General features: G+C 49.6%; 1 protein-coding gene across 6 annotated transcripts in view; it reads left to right on the top strand.

The window, feature by feature from the left end:
• ACACB (acetyl-CoA carboxylase beta) overlaps positions 1–20,054 on the top strand; it is a 119,267-nt gene that overhangs the window by 55,375 nt on the left and 43,838 nt on the right. For all 6 annotated transcript variants that reach the window (XM_060028231.1, XM_060028232.1, XM_060028233.1 and 3 more), the window contains 12 exons: positions 1,668–1,831; positions 3,834–3,984; positions 4,083–4,186; positions 5,228–5,309; positions 7,758–7,903; positions 9,043–9,193; positions 10,709–10,843; positions 13,152–13,298; positions 14,736–14,924; positions 16,458–16,558; positions 18,121–18,209; positions 18,302–18,426. In XM_060028231.1, the coding sequence (XP_059884214.1) occupies positions 1,668–1,831; positions 3,834–3,984; positions 4,083–4,186; positions 5,228–5,309; positions 7,758–7,903; positions 9,043–9,193; positions 10,709–10,843; positions 13,152–13,298; positions 14,736–14,924; positions 16,458–16,558; positions 18,121–18,209; positions 18,302–18,426 (1,584 nt within the window). The remainder of the gene's footprint in view (positions 1–1,667; positions 1,832–3,833; positions 3,985–4,082; positions 4,187–5,227; positions 5,310–7,757; positions 7,904–9,042; positions 9,194–10,708; positions 10,844–13,151; positions 13,299–14,735; positions 14,925–16,457; positions 16,559–18,120; positions 18,210–18,301; positions 18,427–20,054) is intronic.

The following is a 20,054-nucleotide window of genomic DNA, read 5'->3' as shown; positions in this document are numbered from 1 at the left end:
AGCCCTGCCGCTGGGCTTTGTGACCCCACATTACAGCTCGGAGGTTGGGGTGACCACCTTCACACCCGGGACTTGGTGAGGCCATGGCCAAGGCCCACTGGTGGACTTTATAGACCACGTCCATCTTTGGGACAAACAGCCAGGTTTAGAGCACAGGCCCTTGGATTTCTGGCCCCATGAACTTTTTGCTGTAACATACAATCTGGTTCATTCTAAGAAGTCCCTGTGTGACTTGTTCCTACTTGTGCCTTAAGATACCAACCAGCTGGCATCTATCAAGTTTACATGCTTACTGACAGTTGATGGTCACATAATCTCCGTGACCTACCACAATTTAGTTGTTTAATAACTACATTTAAGAAATTTGGAAAAAAAAAAAAAAAAGAAATTTGGGATAAGAGAGGTTTGGGTTTTTTTATTTTTACCCCCCCCCACCACCTTTTTTTTTCTGGTAAATAAATTTATTTATTTATTTTCGGCTGCATTGGATCTTCGTTGCTGTGCCTGGGCTTCCTCTAGTTGTGGAGAGCAGGGGCTACTCTTCGTTGCAGTGCGCGGGCTTCTCATTGTGGTGGCTTCTCTTGTTGCAGAGCACGGGCTCTAGGCTCGCGGGTCAGTAGTTGTGGCACGTGGGCGCTAGAGCACAGGCTCAGTAGTTGTGGCACACGGGCTTAGTTGCTCTGCGGCATGTGGGATCTTCCCGGACCAGGGCTCGAACCCGTGTCCCCTGCATTGGCAGGCGGATTCTTAACCACTACGCCACCAGGGAAGTCCTCCCACCCCACCCCCACCTTTTTAATGAAAGAATTTTAAACTATGGTGACTGTATTAGTTTGGGATCTTTGGCTACAGGCCAACAGTCAGTTCTGATGGTGGACAAGCAAAAGGGGAAATTTTCAGAGGGTTGATGCCTTGTTCACAGGTGCCTGGGAGGATGGAGGATCATGTGTAGAAATAGCCCAGGCACCTGGAACTTTCCATCTCTTGCCTCCAGGCATGTCTGCCAAAACGAATGCCTCCATCACAAGCTTCAAGGGTTCTAATCCCAGCAAGAGGATCCAACCCACCCCTCCCTTTACCACAGTTATACTCAGAAGGGGATGGGTCATCCCCGCAAAGGGAATTATGTGTGTGTTAGCATCAGCAAGGGCTAACCCTGGATTTCCTTACCTGCTGAAATGTTCATAATCTGGAATTGGAAATCCAACTCCTCTTTTTTTTTTTGGCTGTGCTGCACAGCATGTGGGATCTCAGCTCCCTGACCAGGGATTGAACCCGTGGCCCCTGCAGTGGAAGCATGGAGTCTTAACCACTGGACCACCAGGGAAATCCCGCCAACTCCTCTTTTATTTACACTTTCTATTATCAACAATGGCAAACATTTAAAATCAGTATGTACCTTCGCTCAGCTCCATCAGTGATCACCGGTCCCACTTGGTGGTGGTTTTTTGACTTTTTTTTTTTTTTTAAGTAAAAATGACACACATTGACGTGCTCACCTGGAAACACCTGCACCCCTAGTGAGAAGTATCAGTGTTTTATTCGTCACGCTAAGCTCTTGGGTGTGGGGGGGCGGGGCTCTTGGGTTTTCCTAGGATTTAATTCTGATGAAAATATATCTGGAGTAACTATTTCTTCCATTTTGCTTTTTCTGTTCTGGGCTCCAGGGGTTTAAGCCGAGCTCTGGAACGGTCCAGGAGTTGAATTTCCGCAGCAGCAAGAACGTGTGGGGTTATTTCAGCGTGGCTGCCACTGGAGGCTTACATGAATTTGCCGATTCCCAGTTTGGGCACTGCTTCTCCTGGGGAGAGAACCGGGAAGAGGCCATTTCGTCAGTATCTCCCTGCCTCCCTTCCTTCCCTCCCTCCCTCCCTTTGAGAAACTAAAAATTAACCTGCTGCTTCAGATGTAGCAGCACTTTAGGAGATGGGGAGCAGATCCTATTTTATTTTATTTTATTTTGTTATTATTTTTTTTTGCGGTACGTGGGCCTCTCAGCGCTGTGGCCTCTCTCGTTGCGGAGCACAGGCTCCGGATGCGCAGGCTCAGCGGCCATGGCTCACGGGCCCATGTGGGATCTTCCCGGACCGGGGCATGAACCCGTGTCCCCTGCATCGGCAGGCGGACTCTCAACCACTGTGCCACAAGGGAAGCCCCATGTATCTTTTTAAATTGGAGTTTTGTCCAGATATATGCCCAGGAATGGGATTGCTAGATCTTACAGTAATTTTATTTTTAGTTTTCTGAGGAACCTCCATACTGTTTTCCACAGTGGCTGCACCAACTTACATTCCCACCAACAGTGTAGGAGGGTTTCCCTTTTCTCCACACCCTCTCTAGCATTTCTTATTTGTAGACTGTTTAATGATGGCCATTCTGACCCACGTGAGGTGGTACCTCACTGTAGTTTTGATTTGCATTTCCCTAAAAATTAGCGATCAAAACTCCCTCATCTTAACATTTCTCCTGCCTTGACCTGGGAACAAAAAGGTAAACACCAGTTCAGTTTGTAAAATTAAACATTCTTGTGGAGGTGTCTTTTAGAGTGAAAGACATTTCATTTGCAAAGCATTTAAATCTGTCTGGGCTGGGGCACTTAGCCATGAATTAAATGGCGTTTGCTGCTTTGAGGGAGAGAGTTTCTTTGCCAGCTTTGAATAATTCATCTTAATCAGTGAAAAATTGAGACGCTTGGAGCAAATAAGGATTAGTAAAAGGTGGGATGGTGGTCAGCCAGCCCAGCTGTCTCTGAGTGAAGGGACCTGTGTCTTGTCCCACACTGTGAGTGGCCAGTAATCACTTCAGCAGAATAGGAAGGAAAAATTCCAGCTCTTATTGCTGTCAGTGTCCAAGAGGGGGATCAACTGTCCCTGTTTTCCCAGGACTGAGTGTTTCCCGGGATGTGGGATTTCTCAGTGCTAAAACTGGGGAAGTCCTGAGCCAACCGGGACAAGTTGGTCACCTTTGAATCCAGTGACTCAGCCTGTAGATGCAGGTTCGGGTCCCACACCCAACTTGCAGTAGCCTATTTGACACCCTCATTTAAGCTCACTGCGTCTTCATTTTCTCACCCTCCTGCTGGGGTCTCGTGGCCCCTTTGTCACACCTGCTGGCAGCATGCAGGAGCGTCGTAACTGGTGTGAAAGCTCTCCTCTCCCAGGAAGGGTTCCTATGCCCCCTCTTCGTCTGGTGCCTTTTCCCCATAACTCTCTCCCTATTATTTCATGGAGAGCGGAGGTTTCTGCCCCTTGGACTGGACACCCTGTTTGGGGGGAGGCAGCCCCTCTGGGAAACTGGAGGTGGTTACAGCCAAGCACGTGTGGGCTGGTGACCGCCACGCCCAGAGGGGGGCACTGGTGTTAGCCGCCTACTCGTGCAACCCAGGCACACTGGACAGCTGTGTGGACAGGTGAAGAGCGGCTCGTTCTTGGGACACTGGGGGATTTTGGTAGGTCCAGCGGGAGAGGGAGTCAGAGCAACTGGCATGGTTAATAACAATTATAATCACTGTAATAAATCATTTCATAGCAGTTAAGGTTTATTGATCAGTGACCATGTGCTTTATACAGACTGTCTCATTTTAATCCCCAAGCATCTGTGTGAAGGCAGGGTTATTCCCCCATCTTCCAGATGAGGAAACTGAGGCCCAGGCATTTAAGCCACTGGCCCAAGATTTGCTGTACCAGTCAATGCTGGAGCTGACATTGCCCCGAGCCGTCTGACTCAGGGCCCTCCCTAAACTTCTGTGTGGTTCTGACTCACTGGAAACCACTCTAGACCTCTGATGACGTGTATGTTCATTGGGAAAACAATCCGTGTGCCTTCCCCTCAAGGAACATGGTGGTGGCGCTGAAGGAACTCTCCATCCGGGGCGACTTCAGGACTACTGTGGAATATCTCACCAACCTCCTGGAGACCGAGAGCTTCCAGAACAACGACATTGACACCAGCTGGTTGGATAATCTCATTGCCGAGAAAGTGCAGGTGGGGAGCTGCACGTGTCTCCCCCGGGGGTCCTGGAGCCCTCCTGGCTCCGCGTGGCTTTGGTCACTGTGGATACTGACGTGCAGAGTCTCTCCCAGGCCGAGAAGCCGGATATCATGCTCGGGGTGGTGTGCGGAGCCTTGAACGTGGCCGACTCGATGTTCAGGACCTGCATGACGGATTTCTTACACTCGCTGGAGAGGTGGGGCCCATGGGTACTTCCTTTCCCCTCTTGGGATGTGTGCTGGTGGCAAGTGAGGCAGAAACACGCTTTGTTTGGGTGTTAATCCATCAGCAAGCAATCAGTGACCCTCTCCTACGTGCTTGCCTCTGTAGAAGTCCTTGGATAAACCCGGGCTGCCCTAGAAGACGCTGGGGTAGGGGGCGGGAGGGGAGGGATACTCGAGGCCAACACAGCCATCATCCTATAGACAGCGGTGCGCTTATTCGCGCTGACCTGTGCAAGATACGTCGTAACACTCAGGAGTCCAGAGAGGAGGAGGTGGATTTGAGAAGCAAAGCAGGTTATAGGTCACCTCTACAAATGGTCCTTTCCCAGACCCTCACCTGAATCAGAGGTCCAGTGAAATGGACCCTGTGGAAGTGGCCAGGAGCTCCCTCTTGGGATAGACCAGGGTTTCCCAACCTCGGCACCACTGACCTTTTGGGCTGGGTCCTCTTTTGCGGTGAGGGCTGTCCTGTGGGACAGGGTAGGAAGTTAGCAGCATCCCTGGTCCCATCCACAGCATCCCCTCTCCCCCTGGAAGTCAGAACAATCCAGTATGTCTCCAGATATTGCCAGGTGTCCTCGGGGTAGAGGCAGACCCCACCTTGAAAACCACTGTGGTAGGCAAAGGAAGCTACTGAAAGGGAACTAGAAGGGCGAAAGTTCTTAGTGCTTGGAGAATATGCTTTTGGATGGTAATAGAATCCCAATCCGTGATTCGTTTCTTTCATAAGCGGGTGGCAGAATTCCCACATAAGGAATTTTTTCAAGAAGCAATATGGTTATTGCTTCTTAGAGGAGCCTTTTTGAAATGTCACATCCTGTAGCAAGAGCAGTTTCCTTAAGTTCTAAGGGATGTCAGGTTCCTTGGGACTCTCCATTCCTTGCCTTTTATCAATCAGGTGTGTTGATAGTTAGAAGAGGCAAAGAGTGGGTGGATTTTCATATCCAGGGGATGGACGGCTGCGGAGTTCTTGGTCACTCCCAAACTGACCACAGGTCTGTCTTCTCTCTCAGGGGCCAGGTCCTCCCCGCAGACTCTCTGCTGAACATTGTGGATGTAGAATTAATCTACGGAGGCGTTAAATACATCCTCAAGGTAAAGGTCCCTGTTAGATGTCTCCCACACTCTGGTGGCTCAAGGGAGTTTTATTTCTGCAGTGGGCCATCCCTGCAGTGGATTTTCTCGTGCTTGGTCCCAGGACTCCCCGTGCAGTCCCATGACCTTGAAATCTAAGGTCTTTGGATTCCAGAACCCGTAGGCTTGAGCCACGCTCACAAGGCACGTTAGAGCATGTGTTGGTTTCCCGTGGCTGCCGTAATGAAGTCCCATAAACTGGTGTCACTTCAAACAACAGAAATTTATAGTCTCTCAGTTCTGGAGGCCGGAAGTCCAAAATCAAGGTGTTGGCTGGGCCATGGTCTCTTTGAAGGGTCCCAGGGAGCATGCATTCCTAGCTTCTGGTAGTTGTGGGCAGTCCTTGGTGTTCCTTAGCTTGTAGGTTGTCACTCCAGTCTCTACCAGTCTCTGGCTTTGTACGGCCACCTTCTCTGAGTGTGTCTGTGTCTGTCTGTCTGTCTTCACACCCTCATCCTTCTGTGCCTGTCTCTCTGGGTCTCTTCTTTTACAAGAACACCAGTCAGACTGGATTTAGGGTTCAGCCTAATCCGGCACAACCCCTCCTTAACTAACTACATCTGCAAAGACCCTATTTCCATTAAGGTCACAAGCCGAGGTTCCAGGGAGGACTTGAATTTGGGGGGACATAATTCAACCCCTTACACAGTGTGAGCCGGACCACTGCTCAAGAGCAGAGCATCTGGCTGCACTTCCCAGGGCTGTGAGACTGGCTTTGTCCAGCGTCTCTGCACCGAGAATCAATGTGTGGATTTCTGACTGCTTCCGGGTCTGTCACCGGCATCCCTGGAGCTTGTCAGGGTCGCTCTTCTCTGTTGGAAATATCTAGTTACCCGTCCTGAGCCGTCCCAGGCCAATTCAGCAGAGTATCAAAGAATGTTTGAGATGTGCGAGCACAGGGTGAGTCCCCCGGGTCCAAGTCGGGGTGACCTTTGGAGCGATGTGTCCCTGGGAAGCCAGGGCCTCCCCAGCACTTCCCAGCCTCACATTCCATGGAAAAGGCAACAGAATTTTTATTTTCTCTTACTTGATTTTGAACGTTGCTGAGCATACATTGAACTTTCAGCTTTGGAGATTCTCAGGCGTCGTTCAGCCACACAAGTGTGTTATCCACGTAACGTGTGTAAAATCGCTTCCCTTTTGCCTCTGATGCTTCCTGGCTACCTCTGGGGGTCCCCTCAACTTGATTTTAAATATGACACATGCTCGTTGCAGAAGATTTCAAAACAGCAAACAAGCATGAAGCGTCAGAAAAACAGTCCACCATGGGGAGCTCCCTGGTGGTCTAGTGGTTAGGATTCTGCGCGTTCACTGCTGTGGCCCGGGTTCAGACGTTTTAGCAGACTTCTTTTCAGTTATTTTTTTCCTTATGCATTGCTTTTATAAAGTTAAGATCATAGTGCAGATGTTTTTACTGCTTTGATATTGTCATGGCCTATAGTTTCCCCCTGTTATTAGCAAGTTTTCCTAACATCAGTTTAGAGTCTGCAGCACGGTCCAATAGTACTTTCCGCAGGTACGGAAATGTTCTAAATCTGCTCTGTCCAGTATGGGCCACCTGGGGCTATGGAGTACTTGAAATGTGGCGAGTGTAACTGAGGAGCTGAATTCTATCTTTCATTTAATTTTAATTAACTTACATTTGAACATCTGGCTAGGGGCTACCATATTCGACAGTGCAGTCTAGAACATTCCATGGCGGCACCCACTGTTGGAGAGCTCGTTTGATTCTAGGTTTTCCCATAAATAACGTGGCAATAAATATTCCTCTATTTCTTGCCATCTTTTGTCACTATATATATTTTTTAGAGGTTGAGGGCTCTTTAGGGTGTTAGTTTTCTGAGAGAGAGCACATACTTTGAACTGAGGGCCAGGTGGGGCTGGTATTTCAGATTGAAATGCAGAGCTGAGGCCAGGGCCTGGCCGTATATGTCTCCTTCCAGTGTCCCAGATCCATTGTGTGCCCCTGGGCAGGGCCAGGTCTAGCAGGCAGAGCCCAAGTCCATGTCCAGGCCACTGATGGAGGCCCCAGGTCTGCCTCACCCAGAGCAAGACCCCCATCTCCCGGGCTCCCAGGGCAACCCTGCTTGGAGACAGGATCAGAAGAAAGCCCCCAGCCCTCAAGGGCACACAATGGACAGTGATGCCCGGCCTGGGGCTACACCTGCGGCCGGCAGCCACTAGCCCACCCACAGCGCAGGTGTGGCTCGCTGACCCCGGGCTCCCTCCCCGTCGCTGCTCCCTTGGGGTGAGCGAGGGCTGGGTCTCGAGAGGTGAGGTGTCCACCCCAGCACTCCCGCTGTGGACACTAGCCTTTGCTTGTGGTCAGGGGGGCCAGGCGGTGCTCTGGGGGCACCGGGTCAAGCAGGCATCCTCATTTCAGGTGGGGACATTGAACTGTCCCCACAGGTGGCCCGGCAGTCTCCAACCATGTTCGTCCTCATCATGAACGGCTGTCACATCGAGATTGACGCCCACCGGCTGAACGACGGGGGGCTGCTGCTGTCCTACAGTGGCAGCAGCTACACCACGTACCTGAAGGAGGAGGTCGACAGGTGTGTGGTCATGGAGGGCACACAGAGCCAGCTGTCCCCTGCAGGTCTGAGGGTCTTAGCTAAGGCACCTTCTCTGGAACGTTCTGGGGCTCCTGGAGAGGTTAATCTCTCGGCTGGAATTCCATGCAGCTGGCAGGCATTTATGGGAGGCTCCCAGGAGGCCCTTTTCTAGTGACTAGGGAGGGTTCAGAGCCGAATGGGACGTGACTCCCAGCTCCACGGCCTGCAAGGTGTGTGCTGAGTGCCAGAGGCTCCGGGTCTGAGCTGCAGTGTCCACACCCATCAGATCAAGGCTTGGAGAAGATGAGGTCGTCCGATTAGGGAAGGGGCTATTTATTGAGCATCTGCTTACACCAGATGCCGCGCTAGGTGTTAGGATACAGCCGTGGTCGTGACTCATGGAGTCTGTGGGGGAAGAGACACATCGAACGAACAGATGGCGGCAGGAAAGCTTGCTCTGTGTCTGGATGGGTGGAGGACGGGATGATCCGGAAGCACTTTGCACGGGGGCATCGCGTGTCCTCCTGGTCCAGCGTGTCTGACCACCCTGAGCTCACACGATGAAACAGACCCGCCCACCCCCACGGAAAGGCAGCAAAGACCCCCCCCCCACCAAGAGAATAAGATGGGGAGGAGTGGGGTTCCAGAGGCACCGTGCCTGAAAAAACTCCAGTTAGATTCCCTTCCGAATCCTCGATGGAAGAAGGTGGACTAGATTCATCCCAGATCGGTGTTTTTTTTACCTCTTTTTAACCCGTGTTCTATCTGCCAAGAATGTTCAAGATGATGATAAGGCATGCTCTTCCCAATTCTAAGGTGAAGGCTTTCAGTGGGTCAGTATTTACTGAATAATAGTGATTGATCGCTTTCTTTATGCCAGGGCCTGTTGGAATTATGTCAGGAAAAGGAGCTAGTTTTCAGCCAGTAAAGGGTCCCACCCAGCTCACTCCCAAAGTCTCTGCGGTAACTGTCAAATGCTACCATTTGGGAAAAATGGAGTAAGTCCCTCAACCCACACACAGGGTGATGCTCCCGGCTGCCTTTAGGAAGGGAAGAGGCTGTCGAAACCCTGACTCGGGCACCTGGGTCGACGGTCCTCCCCAGTCTCCCCACCACCTCCCCACTCCTTCTCTCTCCAGTTACCGAATCACCATCGGCAACAAGACGTGTGTGTTTGAGAAGGAGAATGATCCCACGGTCCTGAGAGCCCCTTCGACGGGGAAGCTGATACAGTACATGGTGGAGGACGGGGACCACATCGAGGCTGGGGGCAGCTATGCTGAGATAGAGGTGACTGCAGAGCTAGCCCCCTGGGAGGGAGGGAGGGCTGCAGCCAGGTCTCCCTTACACCCCCTCCCCCAGGGAGGGCCATCTGCCAATGCTGCTTCACCTAAGCCAACAGACCTCCCCTCTCACCTGGGCTGTCATCTGCAGATTCCTAAGAGAGCCATGTGTGTGGGGTTCAGCCCCAATTCCCTGCAATATCCAAAGGGAAAAAAAAATCTCAGAAATGTATACCTCCCCAGGAGTGAGTAAGAACCGATGAACGATCATGATGCGGACAATTAAACAGTGGTAAGCCGGGCTTCCCTGGTGGCGCAGTGGTTGAGAGTCCGCCTGCCGATGCAGGGGACATGGGTTCGTGCCCTGGTCCGGGAAGATCCCACATGCCGCGGAGCGGCTGGGCCCGTGAGCCATGGCCGCTGAGCCTGCGCGTCCGGAGCCTGTTGCTTCGCAACGGGAGAGGCCACAATAGTGAGAGGCCCGCGTACCGCAAAAAAAAAAAAAACCAAAAAGTGGTAAGCCAACAGAAGCAAAGCACTTCCCACATGGCAAGCACTATTCTAAGCATTTTATCTGTCTTTAATTACCTTCTTTAATCTTCCCAGCAATCATATAAGTTGGACACAAATGGGACCCCCGTTTTGTACATGAAGACACGGGGCCCAGGCAGGCTAAGGAACTCACTCAAGGTCACATCAAGCCAGGATTCAAACCCGGCCTCCATTCTCTGCTGCCCAGGAAAATAGTGATTTTTGTAATGAAAATACAGCAACGGTAGTAGCTGACGCTTGTCGGCCTCCTACTATGTGCCATCCTGCTTCATCCTTATCAGCGCCCTGTGAGGCAAGACTGTCATTTCCTCCCATTTTACTGTTGGGAAAACTGAGGCTCAGAGAGGGGAAGTCACGTGTGGAGATCACAGAGTGATGGGTGGGAGCAGGGTTCCATCCCAGGCCTGGCTGACTTGGGTGCCCAAGCTGTGAACTTCTGAGCAAAGGGTGGGACAGTCCTGTCGGTCTGCAGCCCACACGTACTAACAAAACTCATCACGTCCACACGGCCCGACTCTCAGACCAGTTCAAGGGGCTGATGACTGTACTGCAGTCATGTTCTTCATTCCCCAGAGGGTTTTCTCACTGCCTTTAAAAACCGGAGCTGGTCACAAAATGCACCGCATTTTAGGAATGTGTGTGTCAGTCACCCTACATCGTATGATTCATCTGTATTTCTAAGAGAGAGGCCTTCTTTGGAAATAAAGATCAGTTTCCATGTCTGTAAAATGGGCACAATGAACACCTACCTCTCTGGCTGGCTTTGCAGATGGAAAAAATGTATGCCCAGCACTGTGCCTGGTACACAACAGATTGTGTAAATGCTGGTTCCCTCTCTCCCCTCCGCTTGAACTCTGCCCACGGAGTCATTCAATGTAAATGACACGGCCCCTGCTCCAGAGTTACTAGTTTGGGGTGACACCGGCCAGTCCTAGTGGGCTCCGTCTAATTTCTTCTTTCTGCAAAACAGGTGATGAAGATGATCACGACCCTGAATGTGCAGGAAAGTGGCCGGGTGAAGTACGTCAAGCGCCCAGGGGCTGTGTTGGAAGCAGGCTGTGTGGTGGCCAGGCTGGACCTCGATGACCCTTCTAAAGTGCACCCGGTATGTGGCACCCGGCACAGCTACCCCGTGAGCCAGATAGGCTTGTGGCCCCGGATCTCCCGCCACCACCTGCTCCCAGCAGCCAGCACGATGGGCGTAGGAGTGTGTCTGCCTGTGCTCACATCCTTCTCAGCAGCTTCCCATCCCACTTAGAATAAAAGCCATGTGTTTCCGATGATCTCCAAGACCCCCCTTGAGCTGTGCCCTGCTTTCTTCCCTGGCTTCATCTCCTCCCCCACTACCCCTCCCTTAATCTAATGCTCCAGACCCGTCCCCCTGGGGCCAGCTCCCTCTGCCTGGAAGAACCTTCTCCCAGACGCTTACAGGGGAAGGGTTCTTCCTGTGAACTTTGACGCAAACATCATCCCCCCAGTACGTTATATAGAGCTGTCAGGTCTCTGTGACATGACATGACTTACCCTCCTAGAGTGAGCCAGGCCTGCGGGGAGGTGGCTTGCCATCTATGCATGTAATTTTGTTTTCTCTACAATAATTAGTGTATATGCCCAGGAAAAAAGAAAAGCTAGAAAAGCATTTTTTTAAAAAATCAAATCGATTCTTTTCTTCAGACTATTCTATTAGTTTCATTTGTTTTCTTCTCCTTCTTTTCATTATTCTTTTTAGAGGGTTACCAAAGCTAGAAATAGACTGAGCTTTGTTAGATCACCAGGAAGGTCTGTGCTTGCTTTGTGATTCCTTTTAGCAAACGTTTCCCGGGCTAGGTTCTTAAGACAGCGCCCAGCCACAGGTCAGGAGGCTCACAGATGCCCGTGAGAAAGACAGGCAGATAAGCCTTTGTAATTCAGCTCAGTAAGTGCAGTCAGAGGGACTGCGCTTGGCCGCTGGCTGTGAGGCCCCAGGTGGAGAAGCCAGCAGCAGATTGTGGAGAGGGGAGACCCTCTGGTTAATCTTCAAGGGTGAGAGGAGCCTGCAGGGTTGGGAGTGGAGTCGAGGGACAGGAAGCTGAGGGTTCTGGGCCAGCAGAATAGCATGCCCCAGCTCCTGGGTCCCAGTGCCTCCCACAGTTGGTGTTGAGTGGATATTTGTAGAATAAATTAACAGACGAATGGATACATTAAGTCAGTGTTGCCCCTTTAGGGAGCTTTTTATTTGGGGATCCTTTAAGGCTAAATGTTTATGATTTACAAAAAGCACGTACACGGGCTTCCCTGGTGGCACAGTGGTTGAGAGTCCGCCTGCCGATGCAGGGGACACGGGTTCGTGCCCCAGTCCGGGAAGATCCCACATACCATGGAGCGGCTGGGCCCGTGAGCCATGGCCGCTGAGCCTGCGTGTCCGGAGCCCAAAACGGGAGAGGCCACAACAGTGAGAGGCCCGCGTACCGCAAAAAAAAAAAACAAAAACAAAAAAACACGTACACTTGCATGACAGTTTCCTAAATTTTCACCCTGCTAGGCATTCATCTTTGGGGTTCGAGTGAGACTGAAATAAATAGAAATAAATAGATCTTGGTTTGAAAGCAAAGCAAAACAAAAACATCTGTCGACAAAAATAATAAACAGTCTTTAATAGGAATAGCAAAGAGTTTTATTTGAACCAAACTGAGGACCATAGCCCGAAAGACAACCTTTCAGATAACTCTGAGGAACTGCTCCCAAGGAGCATTTTTTTCAGCACAGTTTTATGTCTTGTCAGAACAAAGAACATGAAACAAGTCAGGGATACATTCCTTCAAGGTTTCAGGACACACACACACACACACACACACACACACACACAAACAGAACAGATCAGCATGCACACAGCGAGTCCATATGGCCTTGGCACCTGGGAAGGGAATCTTATCATCAAAGGAGAACCAGCATGGGCGTCCGAGGAAGGGAGGCATTTCATCTTTATTTTTAACGTGGACATTCTTTACTTTTATTTAACAATTAAAACTCATGTACAGTGTATGTTTGATTGGCTACAAACTGGCTGCTCTAGTTAGCATGAAATTCAAGTTAACTCATGTAGAAGCCAGAATCACTTCCCCAGATCTCAACATGTGAACGTTTTGTTTTCAATCACATCTAATGCCCTCCAGAATTATCTGGGGTACATAATTGACTCTGACATTTGTAAAGGGGAAGATGTGGAAACCTCACACAGGGGTGTGAATGTAGCAATTTTAACTTTCCAATACAATGTTTTCTTCTGTTCCCCCCTCCCCCGCAGGCTTCATGATAACCGCATTATGTGTATTGTGTATATTGTGTGTTGGTAGCTCTGCCTCGGCCCTTGGCTTGCATGTCTCTTTCAGAGGCCACAGTGGCCTTGACCTCTGACTCCTGTGGTGTCCCATCAGGCTGAGCCATTCACGGGAGAGCTCCCCTCCCAACCAACGCTGCCCATCCTCGGAGAGAAACTGCACCAGGTTTTTCGCAGTGTCCTGGAAAATCTGAGGAACATCATGAAGGGCTACTGTCTGCCGGAGCCTATTTTTAGCATCAAGGTGGGTCACGTGGGCAGGGTAGGTGTGTATCACACACACGTGCATAGGTCCGCATGAGAGCCAGAAGATCCCAGAGATCTTTATTGAGGTAAGAAATGAGAAAATGATTCATCCTCTGTTGTTTCTATCAAGGACCCATTCTCAGGAAGTTCCTCAGTTTCATTGTAAACATCAGTGTATGTTTCTCTCTGATTATAAACTGTTGTAAAGGTGACATTGCTTTCTGGGGTTGGCTTCAGCTCAACACTGAGAATGTTCACATAGTAAGTTAAGAAAGGAGTCGATGTGGGTCACCCTCTTAAAGAGACAGCGAGGAAGGGCTTTGTCCAGAAACACAACTCTGTTCATCATCCCAGGGTCCCGTTGTCTGTAGAGAAACAAGTCCTCAAATTTTCAGACCTCCGTGAAAGACCCATGCTGCTAAACTCAACGTCAGTAACTATAAAACTGCTACATCCCATTCCATCCCAGAAAAGCCAATCACGGTGCTGGTGGTCGTAGTAATAACTCAGCCCTTGTCCTGTACATGCTATGTGCCATCTACTACTCTAAGTACTTGAACCTTATTAAGTCATTTCACCGTCCCAACAACCTAGGAGGTAAGAACTGTTATTATTTCCATTTTACAGGTGAGGAAACTGAGGCACAGAGAGGCTACAAAATTTGCCTGGTTTCACCCATGAAGAGGCAAAGAGGGGACTTGAACCCTGGCCCCCTAGCTTCAGAGTCCATGCACTTAGCCCCTAGGTTATGCTGCTTAACTGCTAGAATTACAACATTTTTTTAAGTCTTTGCACTTGCCTGTGTGTGCATGGTTTCATTTTTAAACCTTACAGCCACATTATGGGGTTGGCGCCATTATCCTCCCCATTCAAAGACCATCAACAGTTCTGCTTCCGGGTGAGCCGGAAGCAGTGCAATGCAGCTGTTAAGAGTCTCTGAGTCTGCCTGAGTTTGCCTCCTGGCTTTGCTTCCTACTAGCTGGGTGACTTTGGGTAACTTAATTAACCTCTCTGTGTTTCAGTTTCCTCAACTGGAAAATGCAAATAATGATTATTCCTACTTTGTGGGGTTGTCTCTGAGGATCAAATGAGAATATGCAAATCCAGGACCTAGGACAGTGTCTGGCACAAAGCCAGCGTCCCACAAATGTTCGTTTTTCCCAGGGCCTGGTGTTCTATCCCCACACCAGGCTGGCTGTTTGGATGCATGGAGAGGGGAGTGGGGCCTTCCTGGGTCGGGAAACTGGGTGTTCATTCCCCCTGTGGTCAGGGGGCCATTCTACTCTGGACTGTTCCACAGGCCACTGGGTCTAGATCTTTGGCCACTCAAGTGCACGGGGCCTGGATGGGCTGAGCGTGTCAGCTGCCCCATGGTGGGCGGCCGTGCCCATGCCCCCAGCACAGCCTTGGGCCGACTCTGTGCTCCCCGCTGCAGCTGAAGGACTGGGTGCAGAAGCTCCTGATGACCCTGCGGCACCCAACGCTGCCACTGCTGGATCTGCAGGAGATCATGACCAGCGTGTCGGGCCGCATCCCCGCCCCCGTGGAGAAGGCTGTCCGCAGGGTGATGGCCCAGTACGCCAGCAACATCACCTCGGTGCTGTGCCAGTTCCCCAGCCAGCAGGTGGGTGCCCCCCACCCCCACTCCAGCCCCGCTGGGAACTTGTCTCCCCATCAGTGCGGACGTCCGGTCTCTGATCAAATCGGGCTTCACGAGACCCACTGACAGCCAAGATGCTGGGGACTGAGAGTTTTCTTTCACGTCTTCTCTGCAGGATCGCAGCATTTCCCCCAAAACGACAGTTGTTTAGAGGAACATAAACAGTTATTAGGCCTCACTCTGTATAACTTGGCTGCGGAACAGGAGTAAGCAGTTGGTGCAAACAGAGTGAACGTTTTCCAAAAATACGCTGGCTGACACAGTAGAGGACATTGTGAGTTCTTCTTGCCAGTGTGTAGAACTGATTCTCCCCCTCTGCTTTGTGTAAGGTGACAATCTTGGGGCTATATGTATATATAATATTATTTAAGAATGGAAACCATTCCCGGGTAGTATCAGAAATCTCTAATAATTCTACAATGGCCTCGTTTTGTTCTTTTTTGGGGTCGCTTTTATCAGGCGTTTTAAAGGAAATCTGCATTTTGAAGAGCCATCTCTTTTTTATCTTCATGCCCTCTGCCTGGTTATAAGGGCTGCCTCCCACCATCACCCCACCCACATGTCAGCAATTTGGGGCGCCCGAGGTCAGTGTAAGTCAGTTTATTCCCAGAGGTCAACCTCTAGGTTGGAGTATCGTTCGGCCATAAAAAGGAATGAAATACTGATTCATGCTACCCCAGGGATGAACCTTGAAAACATGATGCGCAGTGAAAGAAGCCGATCATTAAAGACCACGTGTTGCCTGATTCCATTTATATGAAACATTCAGAACTGGCAAATCCACGGAGAAGAGGAAGTAGATCAGTGGTTGCCAGGGGCTGGGGGCAGGGGGGTTGGCGAGTAGCTGCTAATGGTTATAGGATTTCTTTTGGGGGAGAAGAAAACGCTCTGAAATTGGATAGCGGTGATGGTTGCACAACTCTGTGAATATACTAAAAGCACGGAATTAATTGTACACTTTAAAAGAAGGGGGGCGGAAGGTGATGGTATATGAATTCTATCTCAACCAAAAAATAATGAAAACAAAGCTCTCAGGGACCCCAGTTGAGAAAAATACATGTTGGAACCTTCTGGGAATTTGTTATTGATGCAGGTTTCTCATTACATGTTTTTTTTTTGTCGCCACAGACAACATGCCAATCGCATTAAATCTAACTGTAAAAATAGGACCCCCATAGCCAACACCCTCATGCTCCCTGGGGTTGGAAATTCCCTTCTCCTCTTTCCCCAGAGCATTTGAATTTGTGGAGAGGGATGATACAGTGGTGCGTGTCTTTATGTGATTGTTGTCATTCTGAGCTCTTGAATCCTCAAGCCACGTGTTGAGTGGGGTGTGCAGAGCTGTTTCTGGGTGGCCAGAGGGCTTTGGGGCTGGAATTTTAAATTTTTGAATGGGATCCCCATGGGAGCCTGTGGTGGGTCCTTCTGGTGACTTCTGCGTGGCAACCAGATTGTGTGGTTTGAGTGGCCTGTGACCTGTCCTGTTTTCCCATGCAGATAGCCACCATCCTGGACTGCCATGCGGCCACCCTGCAGCGGAAGGCCGATCGGGAGGTCTTCTTCATGAACACCCAGAGCATTGTGCAGCTGGTCCAGAAGTGAGTCCCGGGCCCTCCTTGGGGTGTGGTTATCACACTCAGTTATCCATGTATTGCCCCAGGGTGGTGCTATCTTAAGGGCAGGCTAAGACTGAGAGACAGTGCCTGGGGTCCGATACCCCACTTACAGCCCCAGCACAGCCCTTCCTAACAGCAGAACAAAGCAACACCCTTTACCTCCGTGAATCTCAGTTTGCCAGTCTGTAAACTGGGGATAAAAACACTTCACACACCATAAGTCATTTTGAGCTATGAGCAGATTGATTTTTGTAAAGTGCTGACACATAGTGAGTCCTTGTGGTAGCTTTGATTATGAGACAGTGGGATGAGATGGCTTTATAGGCTGTAAAGGATTATACAGATTATCCTTGCGGTTTTGGGGGATCCTTGCAAAGGAGGAGTTGGCGAAGAATTTGTATTTTATCTTAAGTAGTTCTTGAGCAGGGAGAACTATTCTGATGATAAAAAGAACTGCCCTTTTGCATGAAAACTCTACCCAGCAAGAAAGCTTTGCCTATAAGGACAGAATCCAAACATTCTCAGACTTCAGCGAATTCATTCAGCGCATGTTAGCCATGAGGCAGAAACTATCAGAGGTACAGAGGATATAGGACTATGGGAAAATGCCGTCCTTTTCAGGGCGCTCCCTGGCTCATGGGGACTCATACTAACAAGACAGGATCGCAGCTGAGGAAGGAGATGGGAGTTTGGATTCCCCACCAAGTGAGAGTCACAGGTGGATGTGCAGGATCCCTTTGCCTCCCTTAGGCTGCTAACGCTAACCCATCCTTCAGCAATGGAAATGCCTGGGAGAAATGAACAAATGACAAACGAATCAAATTCCATAGCAGGATTTTGTGTGTTAAATATAAATCGCAAAGCTCTGTCTTATGTTGTGTTCGTGTGTGTTTTTAAAATCACATCTGAATAAGAGAGTATTTTAGGTTCTTCCTCTCTTTTGTTGCCCTTTGGTGATGCTGGGGTGAAGCTGCTTTCAGCTTCCCTAAAACTCAGCATCACATTCTCTTACACACTCAATTCCCTGTGTTCTGAAATAGTTTAGAAGAGGAAATGGTTTAAGGAACATCCAGGTTACCATTTGGTTTTAAAACGGAAGTGAAATTTACACAGGGATCTTTTGGTAAATGTCCTTCAAGTTTTGTTTTGTTTTGTTTTCCAATCTGTCTTTATACATTGAGTGGTTAATTGAAAATTTTTGCTTTTCAACCATGCATGCAAGGCTGACCCCTTTCAGCATCCCAACTCTGTAAGTGTTTTTCCTTCTCTCTGGGGACGAGCAGGCATCATCCAAAGGCTCAGGCTTGGCCTCTCGTTGGATGTGTGACCTTGGGCAAGTCACTGCTCTCTCTGGCCTGCGGAGTTATTAGCACAAATGAACTAACTCACACATCCCTCCCAGGCCTAAAGATTAGAGGGAGCAGCCTCCAGTTTCTTTATTAGTGTTTTCTCCTTATTCAAATCATAAAAGTCCTGGCTGTGGATAACTCCGGCACCCCAGGAAGTAGAGTTGATCACTAAGCCAGCCTTCCCTTCCTCCCCAGATACCGCAGTGGGACCCGGGGCTACATGAAGGCGGTGGTGTTGGATCTCCTGCGAAGATATTTGCTGGTTGAGCACCATTTCCAACAAGGCAAGAGTCGCCACCGCAAGCATTGGTGACAAGCCCACGGGGGCAGGAGGGGCCCCGAGCCTTACCCCACGTGGCCTTTTGTCTCCCTGCAGCCCACTACGACAAGTGTGTGATAAACCTCAGGGAGCAGCTGAAACCAGACATGTCCCAGGTGTTGGACTGCATCTTCTCCCACGCGCAGGTGGCCAAGAAGAACCAGCTGGTGATCATGTTGATCGTAAGCAAGAAAAGTCACCCTTTACCCAGAGTGGGGGTAGCTCAGGGCTCCACCGACTTTTTCTGGAAAGGGCCAGAGAGTAAATATATTAGATTTAGCCCAGGATATGGTCTCTGCCCTGACCTCTCAATGCTGCTGTGGCACAGTGTAAGCAAATGGGCATGGCTGTGTTCCAATAAAACTTTGCTTATAAAACTAGGCAGTAGGTAGGATTTGTTGACCCCTGGGGGAGATCATGACTAACCCACAAAGCACCTACTGTGTGCCAGGCACTCCTGACATGCTTTACAAATACTAACTTGTTTAATTCCCTAAGCAGCCCTAGGAGGTCGGTACCGTTCTCATCCTCCTTTGACAGCACAGAGAGGTGAAATCACTTTCCCAAGGGTACCCAGCTTATAAGTACAGAGCTGGGATTTGAACCCACAGCATGGCTCCAGAGTCATGAGCTATGATTAGTCAAGGGGTATTGGATTCCGAGTCTTCCGGTAGGGCTTTCATTTTGCCTTCTTGGTGAAGCGTGGAATGTCTTTGTTCTTATTTCTCCTCCTACTGGGTAATAATTAGCAATCCTTTATAGCTAAAGATTTTTTTCCTTGACGTGACTTAGAAAATGCAGGATCAGCAGATAGTAGCAGAGACTTGGGCTTGGCTTATAGCAGGAAGGGGTCGGCAGATTTCTTTTTTCTGTAAGGGGCCAGAGAGTAAATATTTCAGGCTTTGGCCATGCAGCCTATGTTGAAACTACTCAGTCCTGCCATTGTAGCGTGAAAGTGGCCATAGACAATATGTGAATGAATGAGTGTGGCTCTGTGCCAATAAAACTTTATTTACAAAACTGGGCAGTGGGCCAGATTTGGGCCTGGGCTTATAGGGCAGTTAACACCCTAACAAAATGGATTCATAAATATTGATATTTTTGTAGAGAATCATTTAAAAATCTCCTAATGCAGCATGAGATTCTCTTAATCCAGGCTGTACTTGAGAACCACCTGGGGTGGGGGTGGGGGAGCTTTTAAAAAATACAGATGCCCAGGCCCCACCCTTGGTCCATTAACTCAGGGTTTCTGTGGATGGGGCCCAGGCATTAGTACTTTCTGAAAGCTTCTCCAATGGGAAGTTTAAACGGGGACTGTATATTAGATAATAATATTGGTCTAGTGTTCAATTTTTGGAGTGTTTTAACAGTTCTACAGTTAGCTGGGGAGAGATCTTTTTTCTCAAGGGGGTACATTCTGAAGTAGTGGGAAGGATCATGGTGTCTGCAACTGAAAGAGAGAGAAAAGAGTGAGAGAGTGTGTTTGTGTGTACAGGCATGCACGTATGCTTACTAGAAAAGCAAATGTGAAAGTTTAGCAATTGCTGAATCTGGATAATTTTCGATGTACTGATCTCCTGTAGTTTTGAAGTTCTTCAAAATTAAATTTGGGGGACTTCCCTGGTGGCGCAGGGGTTAAGAATCTGCCTGCCAGTGCAGGGGACACGGGTTCATTCCCTGGTCCAGGAAGATCCCACATGCCACGGAGCAACTAAGCATATGCGCCACAACTACTGAAGCCTGCGAGCCACAACTACTGAGCCCGCATGCCACAACTACTGAAGCCCGCGTGGCTAGAGCCCGTGCTCCA

This window comes from Delphinus delphis, chromosome 13 (genome assembly GCF_949987515.2).
Source record: "Delphinus delphis chromosome 13, mDelDel1.2, whole genome shotgun sequence".
Lineage (NCBI taxonomy): Eukaryota > Metazoa > Chordata > Mammalia > Artiodactyla > Delphinidae > Delphinus > Delphinus delphis.
The sequence above is the reverse complement of the archived record's forward strand: the minus strand, read 5'-3'. Positions and strand labels throughout refer to the sequence as shown.